Consider the following 26,974-nt stretch of genomic DNA (forward strand, 5'->3'; position numbering starts at 1 on the left):
AGAAATGTCGCCTTTTCAACTATTTGAAATAAATAAATAGATCTCGTTACCAGAAATAAAATAAACATTTTAAAATAAAAAATAAAATATAAAACAACTTTAACTTATTTAAAATATTTGCAAAGGCAACATTTATAACTTTCAGTTTATGTACTGAAATAACAACAAAAAAACTAACTAAAAAATAAAAACTTTTTTTATGACAAAAAAATAAAAACCTACTTAAACGTTCAAATTAAAATAAAACATTAATAAAATAAAAATATAAAATATGAAATGGTTAGTTCTAAATTTTCAAAAATGAAAATTAAGTCATAAATTACTCACCCTGAAGTCATCCTAGGTGTATATGACTTTCTTTCAGATGAATTCAGTTGGAGTCATTTAAAAAAATGTCTTTGATCTTACAAGTCTTTTGATGCTAATTTGTGGGTGTTGCACTCCATCGGTCCATTATAAGTTTAATAACTGTTTAATAAATAATTTGTCTGAAAGAAGTAAGTCTTATACATCTAGCATGACTTCATGGTGAGTAATTTATGGCTTCATTTTCATTTTTGACTGAACTAACCCTTTAACGAAAACTATACAATTATTTAAATGATACTAAAATAATACTGACAGACACAAAAGGGTTTGTTGTAGCTCTGTTTATACACATTGGGATTTAAATCCCCTTTTAACACCACAGTACTCTTTAAAACAGTGGAGAGGAGCTACAAACAAGAAACACTGTCTCAGTGAGTTAGCAATAAATAAATCCAAATGACAATAATTTACAATATTACAAAAGCAGTAAATACTGGGGTCTGTTATTGTCTATTTACATCTGTGCAAACACTTACATAAATGTACACACTCTCTCTCTCTCTCTCTCTCTCTCTCTCTCTCTCTCACACACACACACACAGAAAGTCTCACAAAAGAAAACTCAGTTTTAGAATCTACAAATTATTGGATTCAAATTCATTCAGCAGGAAACAAAAAATCCTAGTGTTGTGGGGGGGGGGGTAGCGTAATAAATGTAATCTCACTTTTGATGCAACTTTGTGTTATCATTCATTTTGTTTAGTGTGTCTTAGCTATTTAGTCCTCGTAATAATTTCACAAAAAGAAGCCCTTGTCCCTTTCAGTAGTGTGGCTTTCACCAACTTACAACATTCAGATGGAAATGAACCAATCAGAATATGAGGTCTCATAAATGGAGGGTGTGCACAGACACACTCCTATGGCTCTAGAGGGTTTCGCACAAATGTGTTGTGTACAATAGAAAGAGATCACAAAAGACACTCTGCAGCTCCACTTACAGATGCATGCACATGCACGCACACAAAAGTGAGACAAAGACAACAGAGACAGATAAACAGATGAGAAGACGGTATTTGTTCAGATATGGCAGGTCTTGTTTTCTCTGTACATGAGGTTGCGCTGCAAACCGGAGTTTTTTTGTTGTTTAAGTATCCTGGGTGTGGCTCATAAGACAACAGCCACAGAATAATCAACACAAACATATACAAATGCTCTCACACGCACACATTAGAGCCCGAAGGCTGTTGTGGACCCTGCCAGTCTATTGCACTTCCTACATTCTTCTGTCCAATGTGAACAGTGACAAGCTCCGCCCCCTGCATCAGTCCTCTGGAGGAGGTGGGAGGGTCGGTTCTGTGACAGAGAGCTCCTGTGCGAGGTCATTGAAGCGGGCGATGTAGTCGACACTGCTCTCGCTCATCATACAGGCCAGTTGTGTATCCACCTGCAGCGAGAAAACAGCAAAATGACAACAACAATAAATGCGTAACACTTTCAAAGCTGAGGATAGATGCCTGATTTCATTTGCATACACCAACTGAAACGCTCACATCCTGTTTATCTTCAATGCAAGCCAGAATAAGAAACAAACAAATAGAGGAGCACCTGGTGATAATGTTCCATATCAAAGGACATTAGTCTACCAGACAGAAGCTGGGGACTTTCTGTGTTTCCTCTCACCTCAGCTACATCCGCCAGGCCGCGGGACTGAAAACAATCGTGGGAGTTGCTGTCCAGTAAACTGGGTCCAAGTAAGGCTGTGTTACTCGTAGGGGGCAGTGCTGTCCTTCTTGTCTTATCAGGAGATGCCAGACTTGCTGCAAATCAGGAAAACAAGGATGCATTTGTCAATAACTCAGAGACTGATGGAGGTTTGCAATAAGAACGCAGACAGGTAACTGTGGACATTTTGACTTCTGTCTGAAGCCAGCCTATTTTACCTCTGTATCAATTCTGAATAGATACCTATACATACAAAATGATGACATTAAACTAGGGTTGCCATAGGTCAACGTCGAGATCTTGGCAGCATGTCAACGTGTGACTCTTCCGGATAATGGAAAATGGGCAAAAAGGCGGGAGTTGGTTGCTGAAGCCACACCCACCTAGCGCAACAGTGGTGATAGCAGCGGCGATCCACCTGTCATTCAAGTGCCCACGCCCTTAATTATGCAGAACTTTTATAGTTTTAATATAATTTAAACGGATTAGTTAGAAAAAAATTCATCCCCCTCACCGTTGTCATGAAGGGCAAAATTAGCTATGTAGACCAAAATAATTTTTTTAACCAGGCTGTAAACATTTTTTTCTGCTGTAAAGTTGGGCATTTTAACATGGGGAGTCTATGAGACGTATTCCCTTTTGCAGCCATCCTCAATCGGCCAGTCGATGAATTACAGTTTTAGTGACTTCCTTGTTGGCCTCACGAGAGAGAGCGGGAGGTTGCCCCTCGGTAAAAACTCATCTCTTCCATCTACTCTTGACCCTCTAACTCTAGCACTCTCAATTCTATTTTATCTATTTTTTTCTTTTTATTCATTAAAAATCTCGACCCTATAACACTTGCACTCTCTATTCTATTTCTATTCTACTACTTGTTTTCTTTTTATTAAAAAAAATATCCCTTCTACCACTAGCATTTTCTATTCTTTTTCTATTTTATCTACTTTTTTTATTTTATTTATTATTTAAAAAAAAAACTTTCTACATTTACTGCATTAGACTTAGTGAGACTTGTCATAGCACTTATGTATCATTACTCTTTTGTTGGTACTGATAGCTTCTATTGTCCTTATTTGTAAGTAGCATTGGATAAATGCCTCTGCTAAATGATTACATTTAAATTAAATGTCTTCAAAGCTAATATATTTTAAAATGTCATTTAATCCTGTGATAGCAAAGCTGAATTTTCCGTGTCATGTGACCCACCACAACAACATTAAAATCTGCTCAATTGGCACTCAAGCAACATTTCTTATTAATATCAATGTAAAAAACATGATATTTTTGTAGAAAACCTAATACATTTTTTTCAGGATTCTTTGAATATAAAGTTCAAAAGCACCGCATTTATTTGAAACAGAAATCTTTTTTATTATTATAAATGTCACTTCTGATCAAATGATTGTATCCTTGCTGAATAAAAGTATTAATTTCTTTTCAAAACAACTTACTGATAGATTTATGTATTGCTAGTGTATATATAAATGTAAAAAAAGCTCCATCAATTAGTTTCAAACTCATCAATTTATCACTATCATATTGTTTCCTGCTTTATTACTGATCTACATAATACCTGTAATAAACATCCGTTGCTAACAGGGAACTTCAATGTGTTTGATACTTACAGAGCAGGCAGCCGAGACTTGAATCAGTAGAGTCACTGGGGTACCACTGAGGGTCGTGTGTGGGGGACGGCATCCAGCTGTCACATGAGGAGGGAAGGAGCTTGGATCTATCACTCCCATTGAGTTTAGGAGGTGAGAGCAATGATCCATCACCTGAGAAATAGAGTGAAAAGTGAGCAAGTAGATACAACTAAAACAAAATGATCCCACTGAGATCCTCTAATACTCAGGTTCAATCCCACCATACCATAGTGCGAGTTGATGGCGAGCTCAATAATAGAGTCGCTGATTTGAGTTTGTGGCTCTCCAGAAGGTAGAGACTCCTCTGGGGGGCCCGGTAGAGAAATATCTAATAAGGAAGCAACACTGGGAGGAGCCAAGAGGGAGTCCCCGCCCCCTGGAGATGGTGGAGAGACACCGTTCTGTAGGGATTCCTGCAGATTAAGAGAACAAAATGAGAACAGACCAAGATATGAATTGTAATTGTACAGCCAAAAGTGAAAGTGAATATAGGAAGGGAATTAGTTCTTACCTCAGAAGGCTCGTGATCAAGTAGATCTGACTCTAGCTCAGGTGCAGCAGGTGCCGAGTCCATGGGCTCCTCAGACTCCACAATGGCCTTTTCTATACTGGGGGCCTCCACTTCCCGACAGGGGCTGCCAGGGATAATACCTGCAGATTTTGCAGCCAGGTCAATTGCACCTGAGACAAATTCAAGAGACATTCAAGAGCGTGTAGGTTTCAAATGTTCAGTGGATAAATCATCTTTTATCATTTGGCTTCATTTGATTCTTACTGGACAGCTGAGTAGTGGTTGAAGAACTGGCTGTAGTGGATGAAGCTTTTGAGGAAAGCTGGCGGTTCGATGGGGCGAGACGAGCTTGTATTGGACGGAACGAACCAGTTCCTGACAAAGAGATACACAAAATATTTCAAAAGAAGTGACCACATTGAAATCAGACAGATGCAGTATTACAAATTTAACATTTTTACTGCTTTACCTCAAGTCTCTTATTCGAAAGATTTTTTTTAAACTACTTTTAATAAACTGGTGCCAAAATATGAAAGTATGTGAATAGTACATCTTAGTACATCATATATATGAATTGTTTTGCATTAAAAGAATTCAACTATAACAAGTGTCCAAATACTTGGGCCACTGCATGTGTAAAGTGTTATGCATTTGTGTGTGTTTATTACCTGTAGCAGATGAATTAGAGAGAATGGAGAAGGAGCAAACATGAGGCGAAGTGTCTCCAGTTGTTCGTGGTAGCAGCGTTCTCTGAAAAAAACCCCATATATTTTAATCCTTTGACAGCTCTAAGAACCGAAACAACAAAAGAACAGATTCAATGTGAAATGGAGCAACTAGGTAAAGGTTCTTATCTTTCTTCTGTCCACACTCACCTGAACCACGAGAGGTTTTCTTAGTGGACGCCCTCTCCCTATTTTCCGTTGCTTTGAAAATATATCTGACTAAAGACAAAAAAAAAAACATGATTAGAGGAAAAATTTGCTGATGAAGAAATGCGTATACGTGTCCCCCAGAATAATTTTTTTTTTTTAATCCCTGCTGTTGTCATGTGAGACATGTCAGACTGGAGCGATGGCTACTGAATTTATTTATTTATATATACACACACATATACATATATATATATATATATATATATAGTACAGACCAAAAGTTTGGAAACATTACTATTTTTAATGTTTTTGAAAGAAGTTTCTTCTGCTCATACAGCCAGCATTTATTTGATCAAAAATACAGAAAAAAATGTAATATTGTGATATATTATTACAATTTAAAATAATTGTTTTTAAATTTATTATACTTTAAATTATCATTTATTTCTGTGATGCAACGCTGAATTTTTTTAGGATCATTATCACATGATCCTTTAGAAATCATTCTAATATGATGATTCATTATCAAAGTTGGAAACAGTTCTGCTGCTTAATATTTTTTCAGAACATGCGATACTTTTTTTAGGATACTTTGATGAATAAAAAAAAAAAAAAAAAAAAAAGAAGCTGTTTAATATAAAAATATAAATATTTTGTAACAATATACACTACTGGTCAGTAATTTGGGGTCAGTAATTTTTTTTTTCTTCTTTTTAAATAAAATCAATACTTTTATTCAGCAAGGATGTATTAAATTGATAAAAAGTGATAGTAAAGAAAATATATTATTAGAATTTTTATTTTTTTGAATAAATGCAGTTCTTTTTAACCTTTTATTCATCAAATATATTAGACAGCAGAACTGTTTCCAACACTCATAATAAATCAGAATATTAGAATGATTTCTAAATGATCATGTGATCGACTGGATGTTACATGTGACACTGAAGGCTGGAGTAATGATGCTGAAAATTCAGCTTTGCATCACAGGAATAAATTATTTTTTTAAAGTATATTCGAATAAGAAACTATTATTTTAAGTTGTAATAATATTTCACAATATTACTGTTTTTTCTGTATTTTGGATCAAAAAAATTCTTTCAAAAACATTAAAAATAGTAATGTTTCCTACTGAGTAGCCTGGTCAACAATTGTGAAAGTGTAAGTTTAAAGCCTTGCTAACCAACTGCTTTCGAAATGTGGGTATGCAGGTCTGTGCTTGTTTTTTAGAGTGTAAATCCTTAACTCTTTTGAAGAACTCTGTAACAAACGAAATGGAAGAGGGGAAGAAAAAAAAAAATAGTAATGTTTCCAAACTTTTGGTCTGTACTGTATATGTGTGTGTGTGTGTGTGTGTGTGTGTGTGTGTGTGTGTGTGTATATATATATATATATATATTAGGGGTGTAACGGTTCACAAAATTCACGGTTCGGTTCGATACGATACACTGGTGTCCCGGTTCGGTTCGGTACGTTTTAGATACAGCAAAAAGAAAAAATTGGCAGATAAATCTCCTTGATTTTTAAAAAATGTTTTATTTATTAAAACTAACAAAGTATGTTTTTTTTTTTTTTTTTTACATTGAACAATGATGGAGCTATTCTTTACCCATCTTCTATGGTGTTTTCTTAGCAGCATACTGTATAAAACAAAAACAGCTCCTTAAAAAAAAAATGAAAATGTTATATTAGTTATGAACAAATACAAAGATGTAACGTTTTATATGGAACTCTATAAATCTTTATATTGAGTGTGTTTTTACTCAATTGGTTCTCTATAGGGCTTATGTTTCTTGGAACAAAGCAGGAATTATGGTCTGTCTGAAATGGGCTCGTGAAGGAATATTGTAACGGGGCTCAATTACATTAAGCATGTTCTTAAAACCTAAGTTTTCCACTACAGAGTAAGGCGCTCGCTCACTCAGTACGCGCTGAAGGCTCGTTGCAAAATGGGCAAATGGCTAATGCGTTTAACAGACCAGAAATAGAAGATCCTCCAATAACCAACAGGTCTGGTGTTTGGGTGCACTTTGGATTCCCTGTAAGCTATAATGGTGATGATAGAATGAATGGTAAATAGTAAGGTCTCATATCCACGGCTATAACGTAAATGCAGCCTACCAATCGCCGTGGTGATGTCTTTTGCCCTGTTTGAATCCGTTGGAAATGTCTGTCTAAATGCTGCGGGGATAGTTTTTTGTATGTTTCGTGTATGTTTCTCCTTTTTTTCGTCTTTTCCCAGATACTGACACACTAAGGTGATGTCGGCGTAAATGAGTTGACATGTTTCAAGTATTCCCGCTGGTGTTTTTTTTTTTTTTTTTGTATTCCCGCTGGTGTACCCTAGATGTGACATATCGTTGTTTTTTTTATCCACCACTCTCTTGCCATCACCATTATAGCTTACAGGGAATCCAAAGTGCACCCAAACACCAGACCTGTTGGTTATTGGAGGATCTTCTATTTCTGGTCTGTTAAACGCATTGGTCATTTTGCAACGAGCCTTCAGCGTGTATTACTGAGTGACCGAGCGCCTGACTGAGTAGCCTAACATAAACATATAAGTTGGTGTTTTTTTCTTCTTCGGGGGTGTCAGGGGCGTTGCCTGTTACGTCGTTTGGGTTATTGGGCTACCTGGTTGAACGCATATCATTATATTTGACAATTTTTTTTTTCCAAATATAATTAATTAGTCCAACGAACCGTTCGGTCCATAATGCGTACCGCGTACCGAACCGAAAGCCTCGTACCGAACGGTTCAATACGAATACGCGTATCGTTACACCCCTAATATATATATATATATATATATATATATATATTAGGGGTGTAACGGTACGTGTATTCGTACCGGACCATTTCGGTACAGGGCTTTCGGTACGGTGCATGTGTGTACTGGATGACCGAATGCAATATTTTGTTTGCGGAACATATACATTTTCGTGTTTTCAAATGAACATATTAAGTGGCGGAAGTCTTCGCGTTCAGCGCAAATCCCGCCCTGCAGCTGATTCTAAGGCCGGTGACCAGGGGCGTAGTTTAAGGGGGGGATGGGGGGGAGGTAACCCCCTCAATATTCAAATCCATCAGTTACAATCCCCCCAATATTTCAACATGAAAATCACAGTAGATCAAATGAAAAATATAATATGAAAAAATAGAATTCATTTATTTTGTAAAAATTATTTTGTTCCTAATCAAATATGAGTATGTCATAATAAATCAGACAAAAAATACTCCCCCTCCATTGAACCGATTGGTAACGCCCAACCAATGAGTCGCACTTTCACCAAAACAAGCAAGTGGTGTTTGAATGGGAGAGCACACGGTTAATGTTAACGCCAAAAACGAAGAGAAGCGCTGCACAGCGGACTATATTTAACTGCTGGTCAGAGAGGGATGCAAAAAAAATAAAGCGTACTGAGAATGAGGTATGAGAATATTGTGTAATCGTAAGTACACACCATATATATTTTAGCTAAATCCATTGCAATGTATTTAGCTATAACTATCAGTATAACAAGTTACCAAAGCAGCTGTCTGTTTTGCTAGTATATATTTTAAATAGTGTCTGTAGTTATCAACGACAAAAGTATTCATATCGGTGTTTGTTTTCTTACTAAATTAATCTGACTTTTGAACGAATTGGATGAATTAACGATTTAAGTGGCTAACTCATTAAAACAGTGAGACACTGCCGCCTACTGGCGGTTTCAATACTTAATTTCTTTCTTTTGATAATCTCTTATACTATGTTAGAATTTTATGAATGATGATTATACAAAAATTTCATAACGTTATGAGGTGTATAATCTCTTAACATGTTTTTATAACAGATTCGAGGTAAATATAGCTGCTGGGTAGAAAAGTCAGCAGAGGGAGAGGAGGAGCAGGTGATCAGGTAAAGAAGATGCCATTCAATCAATAAAATAAAATAGGAAACAGTATAGAAAAACAGCAGCTTTGTAAAGTTAGGCTATACATTAATGCCTTTAATGTTTAAAGATGTGTTTCCCTTTAAAAAAAATTAAAATGCATTAAGGTGGAATGTAAAAATCTTAAAATAAATGTCTAAATGTTGTCTCTTTCATATTTGTATATGTTGTAATCAGTTAAAGCATGTTGCCAGATAGATAGATAGATAGATAGATAGATAGATAGATAGATAGGAAGAAATAGATTATCCAATAACAATACTTTTGAATCCAAAAACAATTATTTTGAAAAAAATAACAGGCAGCATACAACGTTCAACCCCCCCAATGTTCAAACCAAATCTACGCCCTTGCCGGTGACACACTGGCTGCGTGGTGTGAGCGTGGCGTTTCTGCTGTTTGTCAGTTGCGTGACACCTGCTTCGCGTTTTCTGTGTCTTTACACACGAGTGTCAACATCACTACAACTAGGAAAAAACGATTGTAATTCAAACGCAGCTCCCGTCGGCATTTAAACAGACCTTTGCTCTTATTCCGATCGGTCCAACGCAATAACGAAATCTGAGCAGGTCTAAAAACTGAAACGGTTGATGCTGCACTTTACACTTTGGAAAAGTTATATTATATATTTTTTAAATATGAGCAGGCCTACAAGCTGGAATTGGTAATTCTGCACTGTAATCATAGTTATTTATTTATATTTTTCATTATATTTTATTATATGATAATAGTTTGAAATGTATTACATCAAATTGTAAAACATTATAATTAAACAATAATATCTATGAGAACAAAATCTTATCAACCCCTAAATTGTGATTGGTAGTGTAAATGATTTGAAATAAATGTCACGATTATATTTAAAAATGAAAAAGCATGTCCCTCCTGTTGTATTTCCTTTTAGAAACACTGACACCACTCACACTGATGGAGTCCAGCTGCTGGCGAAAGGCTAGCTCAGCCTCTTTATTAGGAGAGAACATCCGCAGCTGACGGGAGCTGTTAGGAGGCAGGGTCATCGGGACAGCAAACCCTTCGCTGTCACCTCCAGAGGCCAGCAGGGAACGCGGCAGGTTTCTTCCACCTGTGGAGATCACATCTATTAAGAGTTCCAGCTGGGCAAATTGATACAGAGTAGCAACACTGCAATTTTGTCACAATATTGAATCAATATGATGAAATGCCGGTCAAATGGTTTAATGGGTGAACCTTGGCCAATTAAAACAGCACGAGACTAGGACATAACCCCCTGCCAATCAAGAAGGTAAATGAGGGGATATTTGAGAAACTGTCTTCATTTCTGTTTCTCCCAATTAGTGGCGCAGAAACTTCAACATTTAAATAAGACACAATTCTGTCTAAGAGTACCTGTGATGACTGAATTATTCAGAAGTATTTTTGAGCGTGCAGCATGCTGCTGTCGAGCCCAGCTAGGACTGCGAGTCGTCCCAGCTGAAGGCCTGCCTGGAGGAGTCACAGATGATTCCTCTTGACCTGATTTCAAAGGAGAAGTGCCCACTGAACACACCTCCGGGGTCTGGGAATAAAAGAAATAAAAATTAAATAAATAATAAATAAACAGTACCACAGATGAACAGATTTCTGACAAAAGCTTGTTTTGTGTCTTTTTATAGCTGCCTTGATGTATTGTAGAGGTCAAGTGTAAGGTCAGAGAGAGAGGGGAAAAAACTAGGGGTGTGCATGGAAAGTCGAACATTCGAATATTCGTTCTGCTCTAATTATTCGATAAATAAAAATGATATTCGAATTTCGGAAGAAAAAAAAAAGTTCACAATAAAACCTAATTTGGTCACTTTCTGTGATTCTCCACGGCATATTTGAAGATGTATGCAAGCAAAAAATAATTAATGAATGAATAAGGGGCCGTTCACATATCGCGCCTAAAAACGCGTGGAAAACGCTAGGCTCGCCGCTTTCTCCTTCTTTCCAAATCGCTCGGGCAGAAGCCTCCAGAGGCGTCTGCCGTTGCTAATCAACAATGACGCGCTCTCTCCGTTAAGCAAGGAAATTTCAGCAAAGTATAAATGGATTTGCAGCACAAAAAAATCGCTTTCAGTAGCTCTGATACTAAATTTATTTCAAAATGGCAATCCATATACAGCTATGATCAGCTGTTCCTTCATCTTGGCTGAGCTTTCAACGTTGTTACGGGAAAGAATGAAGCTGAATGTTTAGTTCTTGTCACATGACCCGCGGTGCGCTTGCGGCATTCTGAAAAGTTGAGATGTTTTTAACTCGATGCAGTGCGGACGCGCCTGGAAAAAACGGGACCGCGTCGCACCGCGTGCGCACCGCGACCACGCCGCTTCCATAATGAGCGTGCCTACATTGGAAATAACGAACTTGAGCACGCAAAAAACGCGATATGTGAACGGCCCCCAAGAACTGCGGTCTTCTACAGTACTTCAAATATGCCGTGGAGAATCACAGAAAGTGACCGAATTCAAGAATATTGTTGCGGCATCTCTCAAGCAACGAATAAACACCGCTAACTTGGAGAATGCAGTGAAAACTCCTCTTCTCGCGTCTGCCCTAGTCCCTCGGCACAAACATCTCAGGTTCCTCGACGAAAACATTAGAGAAGTAAGAAAAAAACTTTTTGAACATTATCAGAACATTTTCCTTGATGCGAGTGGTGCGGATGCAGCCGCCGTCACCAATGATGAAGAGGATGCGATGCCCACTCGTCGGAAAAGGCTGAGCCAGTTCTTCAGCGATGGTTACAGAGAGTCAAGCCGAGACGAGTGGGAACAGTTCTTGCTGGAGCCATGCATTATACCAGATGAGGATCCCATTCAGTAGTGAAACGAAAACACGAAGCGCTTCACAAAACTTATTCGCTTAGCACACCGTTATTTGTGATCCCGCCAACGTCTGTGCCGTCAGAGCGCGTTTTCTCTGCGGCCGGCCTTATTGTTAACAGACTAAGGAGCCGACTTTCCCCCGATCATGTTTACATGCCCGTATTTCTTAACAAGAACATGTAAAACAATAGGAAAAAAGCAAAAAAGATTTGCTGACAGTTTAAAAGTTTCAAAGTTAAGTGTAGGCTACGTTCTACAATAGCCTGATTGCTGCAGGCTGCTTTACGTTTTTTCTTTGTTCACTTTTTTTTTTTTGCTTTTAATCTGTACTTTTGTTTGTTTGCATGCATTGTTAAAGGTTTTCAGCTACAAAACACGATGTGTAATGTTCAAGCTTATTGTGTGTAAGCACAAATGCAAAAATCTAAATGTAAAAATGTAAATGTAAAAGCAAAAATCTAAATGTTGCTGAAAAATAACGTCTCATTAAACTTAATTTAAATAAACGAATATTCGATTTTTGTGAGCTCAAATATTCGAATGTGATATTTGCGGAAAATGCCCATCCCTAGAAAAAAACAGACTCACTGGTTTGGGGTTGACCTCTGATGAGACAAGTCTCAGGAGACACCGAAGCACACTTTGAGTGGTGGGTAGAGCTGAGGGTTGGGGTTTAGGCTGCCATTCATACTCCAGCTGTAGTTTCCCAGGCTTGCCCAGCATGAGGTAGACTTCTGCCAGTGTCACATTCTCAGAGCCCTGTGAGCTCCAACCTTCGTTTTGGATTTGTTGAGGAGATCGTCCAGTCGCGCTCACTTCCTCGCCACGCCCTTGAGGTTCTGATTGTGGCGGTGCTTTTTCTGATGCAACCCCTCCTCCTGCTGTTCCAGGCTCCTCAGTCCGGCCCTCGATTGTGGCGGGGTCTCCCTGAGTCACAGTCTCTTTGTCCCACTCACTAGCATCAGTCTGAGTCTGACTCACTGCCTCTTGCTCCAGATTCCCCACCGCACTTACCTCCTGTCCAATGAGGAGTGATGAAGTGAGGACTGGACTGACTGGAGAGGTAGTGCTCACGTTTACACTGGTCTCCAACCCTGGAGCTGAAGTGCTGCAATCAGGACCGTCAACAGGATTTCCGTCACTTTTTTTCGAGTCTCCTCCCACCGGACCAGACTTGCCTGATTTTCCTCTTGTAGGCTGAATTCCCAAAATGTGAGCTGCGGGCAAGTCCCTAATACCTGTCCGGCCACGCCCACTCTCCTGCCAGTGTACCGTGCAGGAAGCTTTTGAGTGCACAACACGAGCCACACCTGGCAAAGTCACAACTGTGCTGTTCTCTGCAGGAAACAGGAACAGGTCCTCCGACTCGCTGGACAGGACCAGGCCATCCAGAGCTTCTCGCTCTGCCAGGCTCTTACGCTACACGTAACAAGTTAAGGGGAATTTCTTTTATAAAACACATAGGTTTGGGTAATGATCTTTGACATGTCTCCCAAACAAAACAACCAAATCTATCACAGATGTATCTCATAAAACAGATGAGGAAGGAAAAAGGAAGGAAATTAAACTCCTGACTGTGCATGCTGACATCTCTGGCTGAGATCTGAATGCAAGGATACGATTCGTTGATCCTGGACAGCCCACTTTTGCTTCAAGAATTCAATGAGAGTGGAGACCTTCCGGTGTAACTCGACAACCATCCTACAATAACAGAACAGTGATGAGCATTGTCAAATTTGTTGTTCCTTTAATGTCACAATGAATTTACAATCTTTTTTCTTGTATGGTAATGTACACAAGCCTAACAAATGTCCTAACTAACACTTTTTAGTTGACTTTACTTGATATATAACAATTGCTTGATTTTAATTGTAAAAATCTAGTAATCTGTAGTATTTGCATTCTATGCCTTTGTTATTTAAAAAAGATAGTTAGATAAACTGATTGATAGGAGTACCAATATTTCAAGCTTGTTTATACAGTTTATACAGAACTAAAATGTACAATACTAAAGTACTGGAACGATTTTGCACAAACTATTTCCCAGTATCATTTAAAGGGTTGCATTCGCACTAACAGTGTGTACTAGGACGTGATGTAAGCCGGTCGACAGCGACGTCATTTGTGTGCGGTGTTCAACAACGTTAACAAAGAAGGATAACGTAAACAAAGAAGAACAACGTTAACAACGGGAGGACGGAGGATGCTGTGATCGGAGCTGTGTTTTTTGTTGTGTTTCGCGTGTTTCACAATAATGGACATGGAATGTTGACCTTATACGTAAATCGACTGAAAGAACGTATAGCAGAATTAAAGGGTTAGTTCACCCAGATAGCAAAATTATGTATTTAATAACTTATGGGCCTTTCTGCGTCCTGTGTGAAAGGCCCATTACCCTCATGTTGTTTCAAACCCATGAGACCTCCATTTATCTTTGGAACACAGTTTAAGATATTTTAGATTTAGTCCGAGAGCTCTCAGTCCCTCCATCGAAGCTCTGTGTACGGTATACTGTCCATGTCCAGAAAGGTAAGAAAAACATCATCAAAGTAGTCCATGTGACATCGGAGGGTCAGTTAGAATTTTTTGAAGCATCGAAAATACATTTTGGTCCAAAAATAGCAAAAATGACAACTTTATTCAGCATTGTCTTCTCTTCCGTGCACGTTGTGAGAGAGTTCAAAACAAAGCAGTCTGGATATCCGGTTCGCGAACGAATCATTCAGTTCACCAAATTGAACTGAATCGTTTTAAACGGTTCGCATCTCTATAACGCATTAATCCACAAATGACTTTAGCTGTTAACTTTTTTAATGTGGCTGACACTCCCTCTGAGTTCAAACAAGCCAATATCCCGGAGTAATGCATGCACTCAAACAGTACACTGACTGAACTGCTGTGAAGAGAGAACTGAAGATGAACACCGAGCTGAGCCAGATAACGAACAAAAGACTGACTCATTCACGAGTCAAGAACCGTTACTGTCAGACGCGTCCGATTCGTGAATCGAGGAGCTGATGATACTGCGCATGTGTGATTCAGCGTGAAGCAGACTGACACACAGAGCGTCTGAACCGAACTGATTCTTTTGGTGATTGATTCTGAACTGATTCTGTGCTAGTGTTATGAGCGCGGGTAAACCGAAGGCTTGAATCAAGAGCAATCATCGCAAATGACGCCATTATACGTCGAGCGCAAAAAAACTGGTGAACCGTTTTCTTCAACCGGTTTATTGAATCGAACTGTCCGAAAGAACTACTGGTGATCCGAAAACCGATGCAAACGGTTCTTGACTCGTGAATGAGTCAGTCTTTTGTTCGTTATCTGGCTCTGCTCGGTGTTCATCTTCAGTTCTCTCTTCACATCAGTTCAGTCAGTGTACTGTTTGAGTACATGAATTACTCCGGGATATTGGTTTTTTTGAACTCAGAGGGAGTGTCAGCCACATTAAAAAAGTTAACAGTCATTTGTGGATTAATGTTTATTAGAGATGCGAACCGTTTAAAACGATTCAGTTTGATTTGGTGAACTGAATGATTCGTTCGCGAACCGGATATCCAGACTGCTTTGTTTTGAACTCTCTCTCACAACAGACACGGAAGAGAAGACAATGCTGAATAAAGTTGTCATTTTTGCTATTTTTGGACCAAAATGTATTTTCGATGCTTCAAAAAATTCTAACTGACCCTCTGATGTCACATGGACTACTTTGATGATGTTTTTCTTACCTTTCTGGACATGGACAGTAGACTGTACACACCGAGAGCTCTCGAACTAAATCTAAAATATCTTAAACTGTGTTACGAAGATGAACGGAGGTCTTACGGGTTTGGAACGACATGAGGGTAAGTTATTAATGACATCATTTTGCTATCTGGGTGAACTAACCCTTTAAGAATATCCAATGAAAACTAGCAGAGCCTGCACTTCAGCATCCGTATATTTATCGCTGTTCACCATACTTGCGAAATAAGTTGACACAATGTTTACAGTATGTTTAAAATGTTTTAAATCATGGCAGGTGAGGGCGTTTTCGAACGTGTCTGGCCAATGCCTATTATGTCACTGTTAGCACCAGTTGTGCTGGTTAGACCCTGCTCTGGAGTAAGAGCTAATTTGGTTCTTGAAAAAGGCAGTCCGGTAATAAAATCACACTTAGTTCCTGCGGTGCGAAAACGGCCAAAAGTGGGTAGTTCCACAATAAGTTTTGGTACTATGAAAAGGTTCCAGCGGTGTGAAAGGCTCTTATAGACTGCTTCATTTAAAAAGCCTGCAGTTGTTGATGCAGTGATAGTCTCTCTTTTTGTTAAGTTTGCACATGCATGTGTGCTATTGTTTTCTGGACAGCTGGTACATATAACTTAAATTGAATTAGCTGCTGAAAGTAAAAAGTGTTTTCACTCAGTTTTGTAAGGCAATCGGTTTGCATGCTTTTTTATTAGATTTACTAATTAGAATTTAAAGTGTATATCCAAAGTTTTTTTTTAAGGGACTTGGTTCTATGTAGTGTTTATTAGTTGCATTTTGAAAAGGAACAGTAGAAGCAATTGAGCAAAAGCTTGCAGGGTTGGGTATAAGCAGAAAAAAAAGTCTGGCATATGTCAACAGAGAAAAATCTGTCATTTCACAGGCAGATCGAGATATATTTTGATAAAAAATTGTGAGGTAAAAAAAAAAGGGTAAAAAAAAAATGAATCATTCACAAAATGAAAATTTCATCTCGTGCTGACTGTCAGGATGAAATGAGAATGCATCAAAATACATTTTCATGACTCTAAAATAAAATAAAACTAAAGAAAACTAAAATAAAAATAAAAACACTATTCAACATGAAAGTCAAAAAGTATACCAGTACTTACAGACTAAATAAAACTGAAAACCAAATTAAAAAAACACTAAAAACACTCACAAATTATATATATAAGGGATGTAACGATACACATATTCATATTGAACCATTCAGTACGAGGTTTTCGGTTCGGTACGCATTACAAACATGACTCGTTGGATTAATCCTATTACCTATGATCTTGTATCGACAATAGTCAGAGATATTGTCAAAAACATCAATTATTACCAATATTAAGACGATTTGGCATTTCCAATTAATGTAGGCCTAGTCCTATAATAAGTCCTATTATTATTATTATTATTATTATGAAGTTGCCATGCAGTATTAGGCTATCGCATAACTGATATGCTGTGAGAATAAGATTAGGCCATTTACTTCTTAAATTAAAGTGTTTTACAAAATGTATTTTAAAACAGGTCTAGACTATTATACAATAAAATAATATGCCTATAATAATATTTTAACCCTGCAGTAATCAATAAAATAAAAGGCTTTAGCCTATTTCAAGCACCGACTTTCATAATTTCCTGATGATTAAATGTGTTTAAATTTAAATGTAAATTTATATAGCCCCCTGAATCCTACTCAGACTTAATGCTGGCAGCAGTGGAACGACTTGGGAAAAAACTGCCAGGTGACTTATTTCTTAGCATAAAAGAGGACAATGGTATTTTTTAAGTGTGAAAATATAGCAGAAGTAGCACCAACATTCAAAAACAATAGACTTTTGATAAGGCTCCTAAAAATTATCAGGTCTTCACTTATAAGTTTACATTTAGTGACGAGTTAATTTTTGCTAGAAAAAGAGCAGGAGAAATAACATACAAGTGTCTCAGAGCCGGCAAAAGCTATGAAAAGAGTGACTCTTTCTCTCACAGAGTATGATGCAGCCTGCAGAAGTGACATGGATGGTTGTTGTTTGTTGTTCACCACTAGGATTGCCTACTGTAGCAAAGCAAAATAAACTAATTTAACCTCTTCCAAGGCCCCTATTTACAACAGAGGCTTCTGAGAATCCATACTCTGGTTTCCATAGACCAAGTCAATCATTTTGGATCCAAAAGCAGTTTCCCTCTTTCTTTTTTTTTGCTTTCAAATGGCTTGTAAAAGTGCCGTGTGCAATCTAAATTCACTTGCAATTCAACGTTGATTCAATTCAAAATGAAAACGAATAAGAAAACTTGTAGGCACTGCATATACACCTTGATGTACAATAAAATAAATAGGCTAACATACACAAATTTAAATAAAGTAATCAGCAAACACTGTGGAACCAAATAAATTAGAAACAAATGTTTAAAAAAAACATCCAGTCAATAGAAAATCAAAAAAAAAAAAAAAAGTACTATAAAAAAAAAAATGTAAGCCATGGTGGGGGGCGGTCAGTGTTGGGAAGGTTACTTTGGAAATGTAATAGGTTACAGATTACAAGTTACCCTGTTTAAAATGTAATAGTAGTGTAACTTTTTCAATTACTTTATTAAAGTAATGTAACTAATTACTTTTGAGTACTTTTTGATTACTTTTCTAAATTTGTGAAAATTAAAGAATAATAAATAAAAGCATATACATCAACTTAAATACAGTTATCTAATAAGCATGTGATGTATTCTGTGTACTAAACTCCTGAAACATTGGTGTTTTTTTTAAACTGCTGTCTCTTTGTATATGATATGATGATAGTTTTCTCAAAATAAGTAAAATGCACATGAAGTGACACAGAGCAGTTCTAGAAATTATGTTTATGCGCTCGTGTACTCCTATACTCCGAGGCGGCAGAGGTTGAAAACACTGCGAGCTTCAGTAGGCCTATGTGTAGTAAATGAAACCATGTCTTTGCCATTAATTTACAGGAGGGGCGGACTGGGAAAAAAATTCAGACTGGAAAATTCAAACTCATACAAACAAATTCATGGACAAAACTATTTTTTCTATGGACCTGACATAAAAAAGGTTTAAATCTTTAATTTGGGGACATGCAAAATAATTAAAAGTTCTCTCCTGAACTGCACCTTCACTTACATTTTTCTCTTCAGTCTCTTTATTTTGCCCTGTTATCTATCTCTCTCATGACTTTAATACTCAGGATTGAACAAAACTATACTTTACAATACAATACTCTACAATACTACAATATCTTTATAGAAAAATCCTAATACTGTACAAGAGTCATGTTTTTCCTTATAAAAAATTACCATGCTTTTATTAGCCTATATAAAAGTAAAATAACCTTGTTTTTTTTTTTTTTTTTTTTTTTTTGCAAATGGATTTGTATTTATTTTTAAATAAATACATTTGTAAAATAATTTTAAATTTTTGGTTATCACAGTTAAACAATAGTAACCATTTTCTCTGGATTTATAGTTAAATATTAAAATGTTAATTTTCGTAAGTGTTGTGTTGTTGTCTGTCGTAGCTCCCCCTAAACCTATAAAAAAAAATCGGATTTTTTTTTCAGCTAAATTACTACTGTAACATTACAACAGATAATAATGATGTCCTTTATATAGTATTTTGAGTGATGACTGATGAGCAACGTGCTGCTGCTTGATTAAATAAATAAAAAAACAAAGACAAAAAAGCATCTTTACCATAGACTGTAAAAAAAGATGGATGACGCCCCTTCGCTCTCTTCCATTGATGAGAACTGAAGTCGCCAGAGTCCCGATATGGCGCTGACATGAACAGTTTGAGACATGAACTTGAGTCTGCGCAGTAGCGATCTCGGGACCAGACATGCGCAGTATTGAGCAGGAAGTAAAGCCGCGAAAATCAACGCTCCGCCCTCACTCTCGCAGAATGCACTCATGGAGAGTGGATTCTGCACACTTTTTAAAAAATTGATTGCAGTACGACAAAAGGCTTGTTAAAATAAAGTAAATACAATCTCCACAGTCCTCCGAAGATCCCGAAAAAAATGTCCGTTGGTGCTTCAGTGACTACTTCGCTCGAGAACCTGTCAATCACAGCTGTCAATCATGACGTTACACCACCGCATCACGTAACTAACTAAAAAACAACTTATTTTTGAAACAGACACTTGAACTTACATCAGCGTGATAAAATCTACAGCAAATGAAAGAAACCACCTTTGGAAAAACGATATTTGAAGTGTAATTTAATTGTTTAGTTTGTCTCACGTCCCGTTGAAAAACATGGGTAGGCGGGACTTATGACCTATACTAGGACCAGCCACCGGGGGGCGATCGAGACGTTTTGGCTTCACTTTTTAGGGCTTGTGCGGCACGCTTGATCTTTACAGATGAAACTGACCTGAAACCCTGAACAGGAGTTCTGCTTCTCTGCTCCAGCAGTCCACTCTATTCTCTCTATTCTCTCTCTCTCTCTCGCTCTCTCTCTCTCGCATTGATTACTCTGATCCAAACCGTTTGGCGGAGGCGCGGAGAGTGCGCGAGTCATGACTAACACTTCATGACTTATTAGAGATTTAATTATCAAATGGCGGATTCGCAAATGATCGCTTTAGTACATTCGGCAGGCAATTATACAATAATGATATTAAATAGTGGGGCAAAATCGGCTGCCAGGCCACCGTGAATTGTCCCGGTTCTCCCGGTGTCCAGTCCGCGCCTGATTTCTAACAGGCAGAATGTGCAAGTCATATATTGCATTTGTGGGGCTTTATATTCACAGACACTAGTCGATGTCATGTTTTAAATCAAGTGTACTAACCTACTTTTGATTTAGTCATCCAAAATGTGGTATATTCCGTCCGCGTTATGACTGGATTCTAGGAACCAGACTGTATTTCCGCATCCCGGAAATTATTAGGGCGGTATGTCTCAGAATAGTCAGTGCAATTTGGGAAATAAATCAGTTAAATCTGTATGTGGATGTGTGTAAATATTCAAATGTAATCCCCTTTGTAATCTTTAAAAATTTCATAAGTAACTGTAATTTAATTACTCATTTTTTCTTAGTAACTGTAACTAATTACAGTTACAATAATTTTGTAATTAAATTACGTAACGCCATTACATGTAACTAGTTACTCCCCAACACTGGGGGCGGTGCAGCGGTAGCAAATGATGTAACCAGCATTGTGGCTTAACACCGTTATAACTGAAAACACCGTCTATCGCAGCAAGCCTAGTGCACATTAGTGAAGCTCACCTGAGCCGAGGATTATGGGCTAGACTCTGAACCCGTGCCCAGGAGTGGTTGCTCCGGGGTTGAAGTTCAACAGCCACCTTCAAGGGTAAACGCACAGGCTTCTGGTCCTCCTCATCACTCACACCTGAAACAGAACAAGAGAAAAAAAGTAATACTATGAAGCCTACACCACCATCTCCATGATTCTGATGATGGCCTAAATCTGCATCACCGCCCATTTCCCAATCAGCCCCACGGCCTGAAACCATGGAAACCATGAAAAACCACTCATCCACCGCCCTGGTCCACCTAAATACCAAGAGTGCTCCATTTAGTCAGCGTTCTCTTCTGACCCCTTTTCAGTCTGTTTAACCTGCTAACAAAAATCAATCTTTTAAGAGTCTATAAAGAAATCTCTCCGTTTCTCTCTCACACACACCATCTGGGTCGCAGAGTTTCTTCAGTGCGCGGCACATGGGAGCTTTGATCCTCAGATTTCTGCCTTTGGAGCGCACTGTTGTGGCCCTGAAACAATGTACAAACAAAATTATAGATGTACCTCAATGTGATCATAACCTATGGAGATATACAGTAGATGATCCTATTAGACATGCCCTAAATATTAAGTACTGTGAAATATGAACATTTCTCTTTCTCTCTCAAACTAACATACACACACACTTACCCCTGTTGGATAAGCTCATTTAGTTTGGCCACATTTTTGTCATCCATCACTAGAAGAAACAAGAAGACACCAAAGAATGTAACATTCAAAATGTCCCCCCTTGATCAACAAAACCCACTGCCTGATATACTTACAGCCTCCAACCTTCTTCCTGAGTTCAGCATAACAGATGAGGCCATAGAGCTCCTGGGAGGACTTTTTCAGCACACGTGAATACACTGAAAGATGGACAAAAGGAAGCAACAGAAAAAGGAGGAATAAGAGCATTGAGCATTTATTATCATGTATTATGTTACTGATTTTAGTGGAAACCACAATGCATTATTTCAGGATTCTTGGATGAATGGACAATAAAAAAAACGTTGTTTATTTGAAACAGAAATCTTTTGTAACATTATAAATGTTTTACTGTCACTTTTGATCAATTTAATGCATCCTTGCTTAATGTAAGAATAAAACCTCAAACTTTTGAATGATAATACATCTCGAATCAACAAATAAAAATACAAGAAATTGTGGAATGTCACAGTGGAGATTAATGCAGTTTATTTTACATTTCTGTATGCTACTACATCTGAATAAGGATATGCTATATAATCATTAACATGCAAGCAAATGTGTGTGGTGTGGGCACACTCATGATTTGATAATGTGTGACTAACAAAAACCAGGTAGCATGGTAGTAGAGAAAATTCAAGTCTGAATTTATGAGTCTGACTAGTCTGACTATTGATGTTAGTCAATAAATCATAAGAAAAAGCTAGCTCTAAAAAAAAAAGATTATTTAAATTATCACTTGTTTACACCTGGTATTTGTTACCTATCTGTACATTAGTTTAATAATAGTAAATGTAAATAATAAAACTAAGCGCCTGTTAGCTTGAATGAAATTTGTTAAATTGTAAAATGCAATTGTACAACTTTTTTTAGGATTCTTTGAATAGAACGTTCAAAAGAACAGCATTCATTTGAAACAGAAAGCTTTTGTAATATTAGAAATGTCTTTACTGTCACTTTTAGTTCTTTCAAAAAAAAAAAACCTTATTGACTGCTTACTTTTGAACAGTAGTGGTTATATATTTAAGAACTAATCTTGACAACTAACAGTCTGAGGAGCAGCAGGACAGAGGATGGCTTTCCACAAGACAATATCTTTCTATCAAACAAAGGACTCCACTGTAGCCTGTAAATGTCATACATAGTACAAACTGTGCGTCTGTAAGTCTCACCGTTGTTGAAATCAATGTGTTTAGAGATCTTGTGCCAGGTCCTGTAGTAGAAATGCCGCACCTGCTCCTTGTTCTTCACCATACTTGCCGGTTTACCCTTCTTCTTATATTTAAGAGCAATATTGTTCTGAATAGCTTCAAAATCCTTCCCGTGCTATGAGAGGACAGGGAGAGAATGACGGAAGAACCGTTACTTATAGCTGTTGTCCAAAAGATTCAATATAATACAAGAACCCTTCAGGTGCATGACAAATTAGAACTTACTAAGAAATAAATCAATAAAAGACATCACAGAGCTCAATTATAGCTTTAGAAATGACTTTTAGGTCTTTTAGCTTTAGGACTTTTAAATATCAGTCTATCAAGTCAGGAAGGAATGGAAACGTTGATAAAGCAATTTACTAAGTAAATCTGTGGATGTTGTTGTCCCATATGAGGTACTAATTCTCAAAACACCACAAAAAAATCAGCAATTTACTGAAAGTCCAAACATCTGCTAATAACTTTCAGTGAGCTTTACTATCATTAAAGCTGACAAATCACCTCATAAAGTCCTTCAAAGAAACTGTTTTTGTCCTCAGTGCTCCAAGACTCCCACTGTCTGCGCACTCGTTTCTGACTCCCCCCTTCCTCCTTCTCTGCAGGACCCTGGCCCTTTGGGGCAGATCTGGATGTCCCAGCCACCCCAGAGCTTCCAGCTGAACCTGCAGCAGCTGTCACACACACAGAGGGACCCGCTTCTGCACCTGAGAAAAAGAAAGGAACGGAAAGAAGGTTAGTATGTCAGTTCTGAACACATGCTGAGAAAAGCATTGCAAGTGTTTTATTTATACATACATTCACACACAATCACAAACATGTGTACACATACAATAATATATAGAAACAATAAAATCATAATGTGCATCTATAAAAGCATCAACTATGCAATATTGTGCTTAAATATACTTAGGGATTGCTTTTACCAGTTTATTCAGACATATTCCTCATGCAAAAATACACGTTTTTTCAGATTGCTGAACACTGCTGACCATTAATTGAACTGACACTATGGTATATTACTTTCACCACGCATATCTACACCAAATAAAAAATTATATTAAGAATTAAAGGAAACACACAGACACACACACAAAACAACTTTCACTCATATGCAAAAGATAAAGAGTACTGGAATAAACAAGCTTAATTTGAATGGTGGTGCAATTTATTTATAATACTTTGGGCTGCTAAATTTATTTTTAGAGATTTACCACGCTTTTAAAAAGCAAAAATTCACATAAAAAAAAAATTTGAATATGGAAAATAATTGCATAACCTGACTGAGACTGAACAGAAAAATATTACATTACTGTTATCGTTTTTAACGGCCTTAAGATTATTAGCTTATTTAAGAAAAATCAAAATTATGCACAATGTTAATGTGTGTGCATGTCAAGAAGAGTGTCAGGAAGTGTGTGGCGTCCCTCGGAGGGCATCCAAACCTGCTGCTCAGTGCACTGATCCAAAAACAACACGTGGGGAACCGGAGAAGCCCCACTTACTTACACAAGAAATCATGCAATGAGAGCACGCCAGAATACATTACAGCATGCAAGCCTATTGTCTGAATTTAAAATAAACACTGATTCCCTTTCATAACCCCTGTACACAGCTCTCAAACAGATTGCTGATTGGTGTCCTGATTCAATGCAGAGCGACCATCTCCAGATCAGATGCATCAGAATGAAACTTTTGACAGTGGTTTGTCACCTGCTGCTGGATGACAGCTAAACTAGTGATATGAAAGGCAAACATATGAATAATCATCAGGCCTGCTGATTTAAAATAGTGCACTGCATCTTACACAGTCATTTAAGGTGGTTACAAGCAACCCAAGAATCCCAGTGCTGAGATTTGAGAGGCTTCAGTTGTGAGCAGTGTGTCGAGTCACTTTCACTCCAGAAAGCATGAGAGCTTCTGCGCGTTGTCAACCCAAAAGCAGCCCAGATTGCCTCAAAACACGTTCAAAAGTGAGATAAAGTGCAGAGAGAGCATTCACTGACAGGTGGGCAGCGGACGCACGTCGAGATGTCCACTCACCTTTCGCAGCTCCGTGACCGTTCAGCGCCGCGGACGAGGCATCTTTCCGTATCCGTTTGCTCGGAGGTCGCACGCTGGAGCGGAGAAAATGATGCTGGTCCTGGTTGCTCGGGCCGGCCAAGACCGGGGAAAGCGCTGTCGGGTTCACCTGGGCTCCGGCTGGGCTTGGTGTCTGGCTGGAAGGAGTCGAACCGGGGCTGGCCGCGCTTGATGGATTACGTGTTTCCTCTCCGACTCTCTTTGTACTCGTCTCCTCGCTCGCCTGATCTGCGCTCTCTCCATCCTCGCCTCCGTCGAGTTTTCGGTCCGGTTTGCTCGGCCCCTCGACCACCGAGCCGCCCCCTTGACCCACTGTCATCCTGCGCAAACACAAACAAGCATAATAGCAAACATTTCAAGCGACACAAAACAGCGATCAACTTGTAAAGACGACATTCTGCTCAACTCAACATGGCCGCCGCTGTTTGTTTCAAATCCCCTCTCACCGTCCCGACAAAACGCGTCGAAACACAGCCCTTCTACTATTCAATGAACGTGACCAAAAACACACACCGCGCTTTCACCCAGCCTCCTTTTCTGGGTAGTTTCGCGTGGCTGTGGTAGCGAGCGAGCCTCTTATTTACCCTGAATTCAAGTGCGAGCGCCTCCACTTCAGCGCCCTGCAGAAACGACAGACGACAAGGCAAACCTCTCGCGCATTCGACCTCTGTCTAAAGTGCTTGTTTCTCGCGTACTCTTACCAATTCTCGAGCTCCTCGGAAGCAGACGGCGTCTTCTTTCTCTTCACCATGAGTTCGGAGATTTTAGAGAGCTGAACTTGAGAAATCTAAACATATTCAAAGCGCAAACGAGGTCAGGCAAAGTCGTCCTCTCCTGGCTGCTGCTGCTACTGGGGCTCAACTCCGCGCAGCGCGACTGAGAGCTTCTCGTAGCCACAGCAACTCTGACTCACAAACTTTCTAGTTCCATCACAACAACAAGCACACCTGTCTTTTAGCGCATGTTTGCGATAAAACAACGCACGCCGACGCTAATTATAGATCCAGATTTGTATTTCGCTCAATGCACACATAATGCAGCCGTTATGCTCTCCCTGGACTTTCCTTAGAGCTTTCAACGTCCCCGCAACTATCAGTTATTATTATTATTATATGTTATTATTCAAATTTTAATTTCGCATAGTGACATCCACGGTCCCAATTTACCCCAAGATGAGCGTCTGTTGATTTCATCATCTCAACAGACTTGATAGAGCACATATACAGATCACGTACACGAGAGGGGGGGTGTGGGATGGTGCTTTGCATACACAGAAAAACATTTAACATTCAACATTAGTGACTGCACATATAACCGTGACTCCTGACCTAACTGTTTTTATATAGTCTATGTTCTCGAGTCATGCATCTTTGCTGCTTATTAAAACAAAAAGTCTGGAATAGTCAGCTGACTGACACCATGTTTGGCTTGATAAGGGTGTGTCTTCAGTTCATAAGAGCTAAAAATGTTTATATATATATATATATATATATATATATATATACACACACACACACACACACACACACACACACATAACATTTGAGTTTGTCAAGAATGACAAACTAAAGTTTTTACTTTATAAATCTAGTTGTAAAACTGCAATCATGCATGTTTTGGATGCTAGAGGTCCGTTGCTTTCTATTATATTTTAAACATTAATGCAGCCAAGAAAGGGAACTCTATATTGTGTGTGAAGCAACATTTAGCTTGATTTATCTCACGAACAATATGGTTGTATGTCTTTATGAAATAAGATCCAGCCGACCTCAGCTGCTCGAGCACTGCTCCCAGCAGCTGCAGCTGTCAGTAACCCAGTGTCCAGTCACTATTTGAGGAGAGCATTCGGATCAAACTAACCTTTTATTTCATCTGCATTCAGTCAAATGTGCTCACGAACGTAGACGCCTTTACAAGTAACGAGCTAAACAGCATGAAGCTCTGCATTATCAGATAAATAACCTCAGTAGACTGAGCACCATCAGTGATAGATGAGAATACACAGCTCGAGATACCGTGACATGATTTAGTGTCACATGATCAATTGTGGCTACTGTTTGACAGTGAATCCAGGTGATTTAGCAATCCTAAATCTAATCTTGGGGTTAGTTTTGAGAAGCTGTCAACTGTTAGACACATTGTCAGTGGGTG

The 26,974-nt window shown here is 38.4% G+C and overlaps 1 protein-coding gene across 1 annotated transcript; it reads right to left on the minus strand.

Moving 5' to 3' along the window:
- Positions 1–635: 635 nt before the first annotated feature.
- On the minus strand, positions 636–26,032 carry LOC132143640 (protein cramped-like). Its single transcript, XM_059554052.1, has 20 exons — positions 25,525–26,032; positions 24,785–25,143; positions 23,246–23,448; positions 22,703–22,856; positions 21,608–21,691; positions 21,474–21,522; positions 21,228–21,313; positions 20,810–20,933; positions 13,443–13,524; positions 12,412–13,242; positions 10,367–10,535; positions 9,922–10,082; positions 5,064–5,132; positions 4,857–4,938; positions 4,453–4,563; positions 4,189–4,358; positions 3,904–4,090; positions 3,657–3,809; positions 1,990–2,126; positions 636–1,753 (listed from the first exon to the last, which is right to left on the minus strand). The coding sequence occupies exons 1-20, from the start codon at positions 25,572–25,574 to the stop codon at positions 1,631–1,633; spliced, it is 3,384 nt and encodes a 1,127-aa protein (XP_059410035.1). The 5' UTR covers positions 25,575–26,032; the 3' UTR covers positions 636–1,630.
- Between the last annotated feature and the right edge of the window lie 942 nt (positions 26,033–26,974).

The sequence above is a fragment of the Carassius carassius genome, chromosome 1 (assembly GCF_963082965.1).
Source record: "Carassius carassius chromosome 1, fCarCar2.1, whole genome shotgun sequence".
In the NCBI taxonomy this organism is placed as follows: Eukaryota; Metazoa; Chordata; class Actinopteri; order Cypriniformes; family Cyprinidae; genus Carassius; species Carassius carassius.

What these genes read in the sequence shown, in the direction of transcription:
- LOC132143640 (XM_059554052.1), bottom strand. Translation starts at nt 25,574, where the DNA reads ATGGTGAAGAGAAAGAAGACGCCGTCTGCTTCCGAGGAGCTCGAGAAT. An exon ending in AATGAGCTTATCCAACAGGG is followed by an intron (nt 21,314 to 21,473) that starts GTAAGTGTGTGT and finishes ACATTGTTTCAG; the next exon opens with GGCCACAACAGTGCGCTCCA. An exon ending in AACCACTACTCAGCTGTCCA is followed by an intron (nt 4,359 to 4,452) that starts GTAAGAATCAAA and finishes AATTTGTCTCAG; the next exon opens with GTGCAATTGACCTGGCTGCA.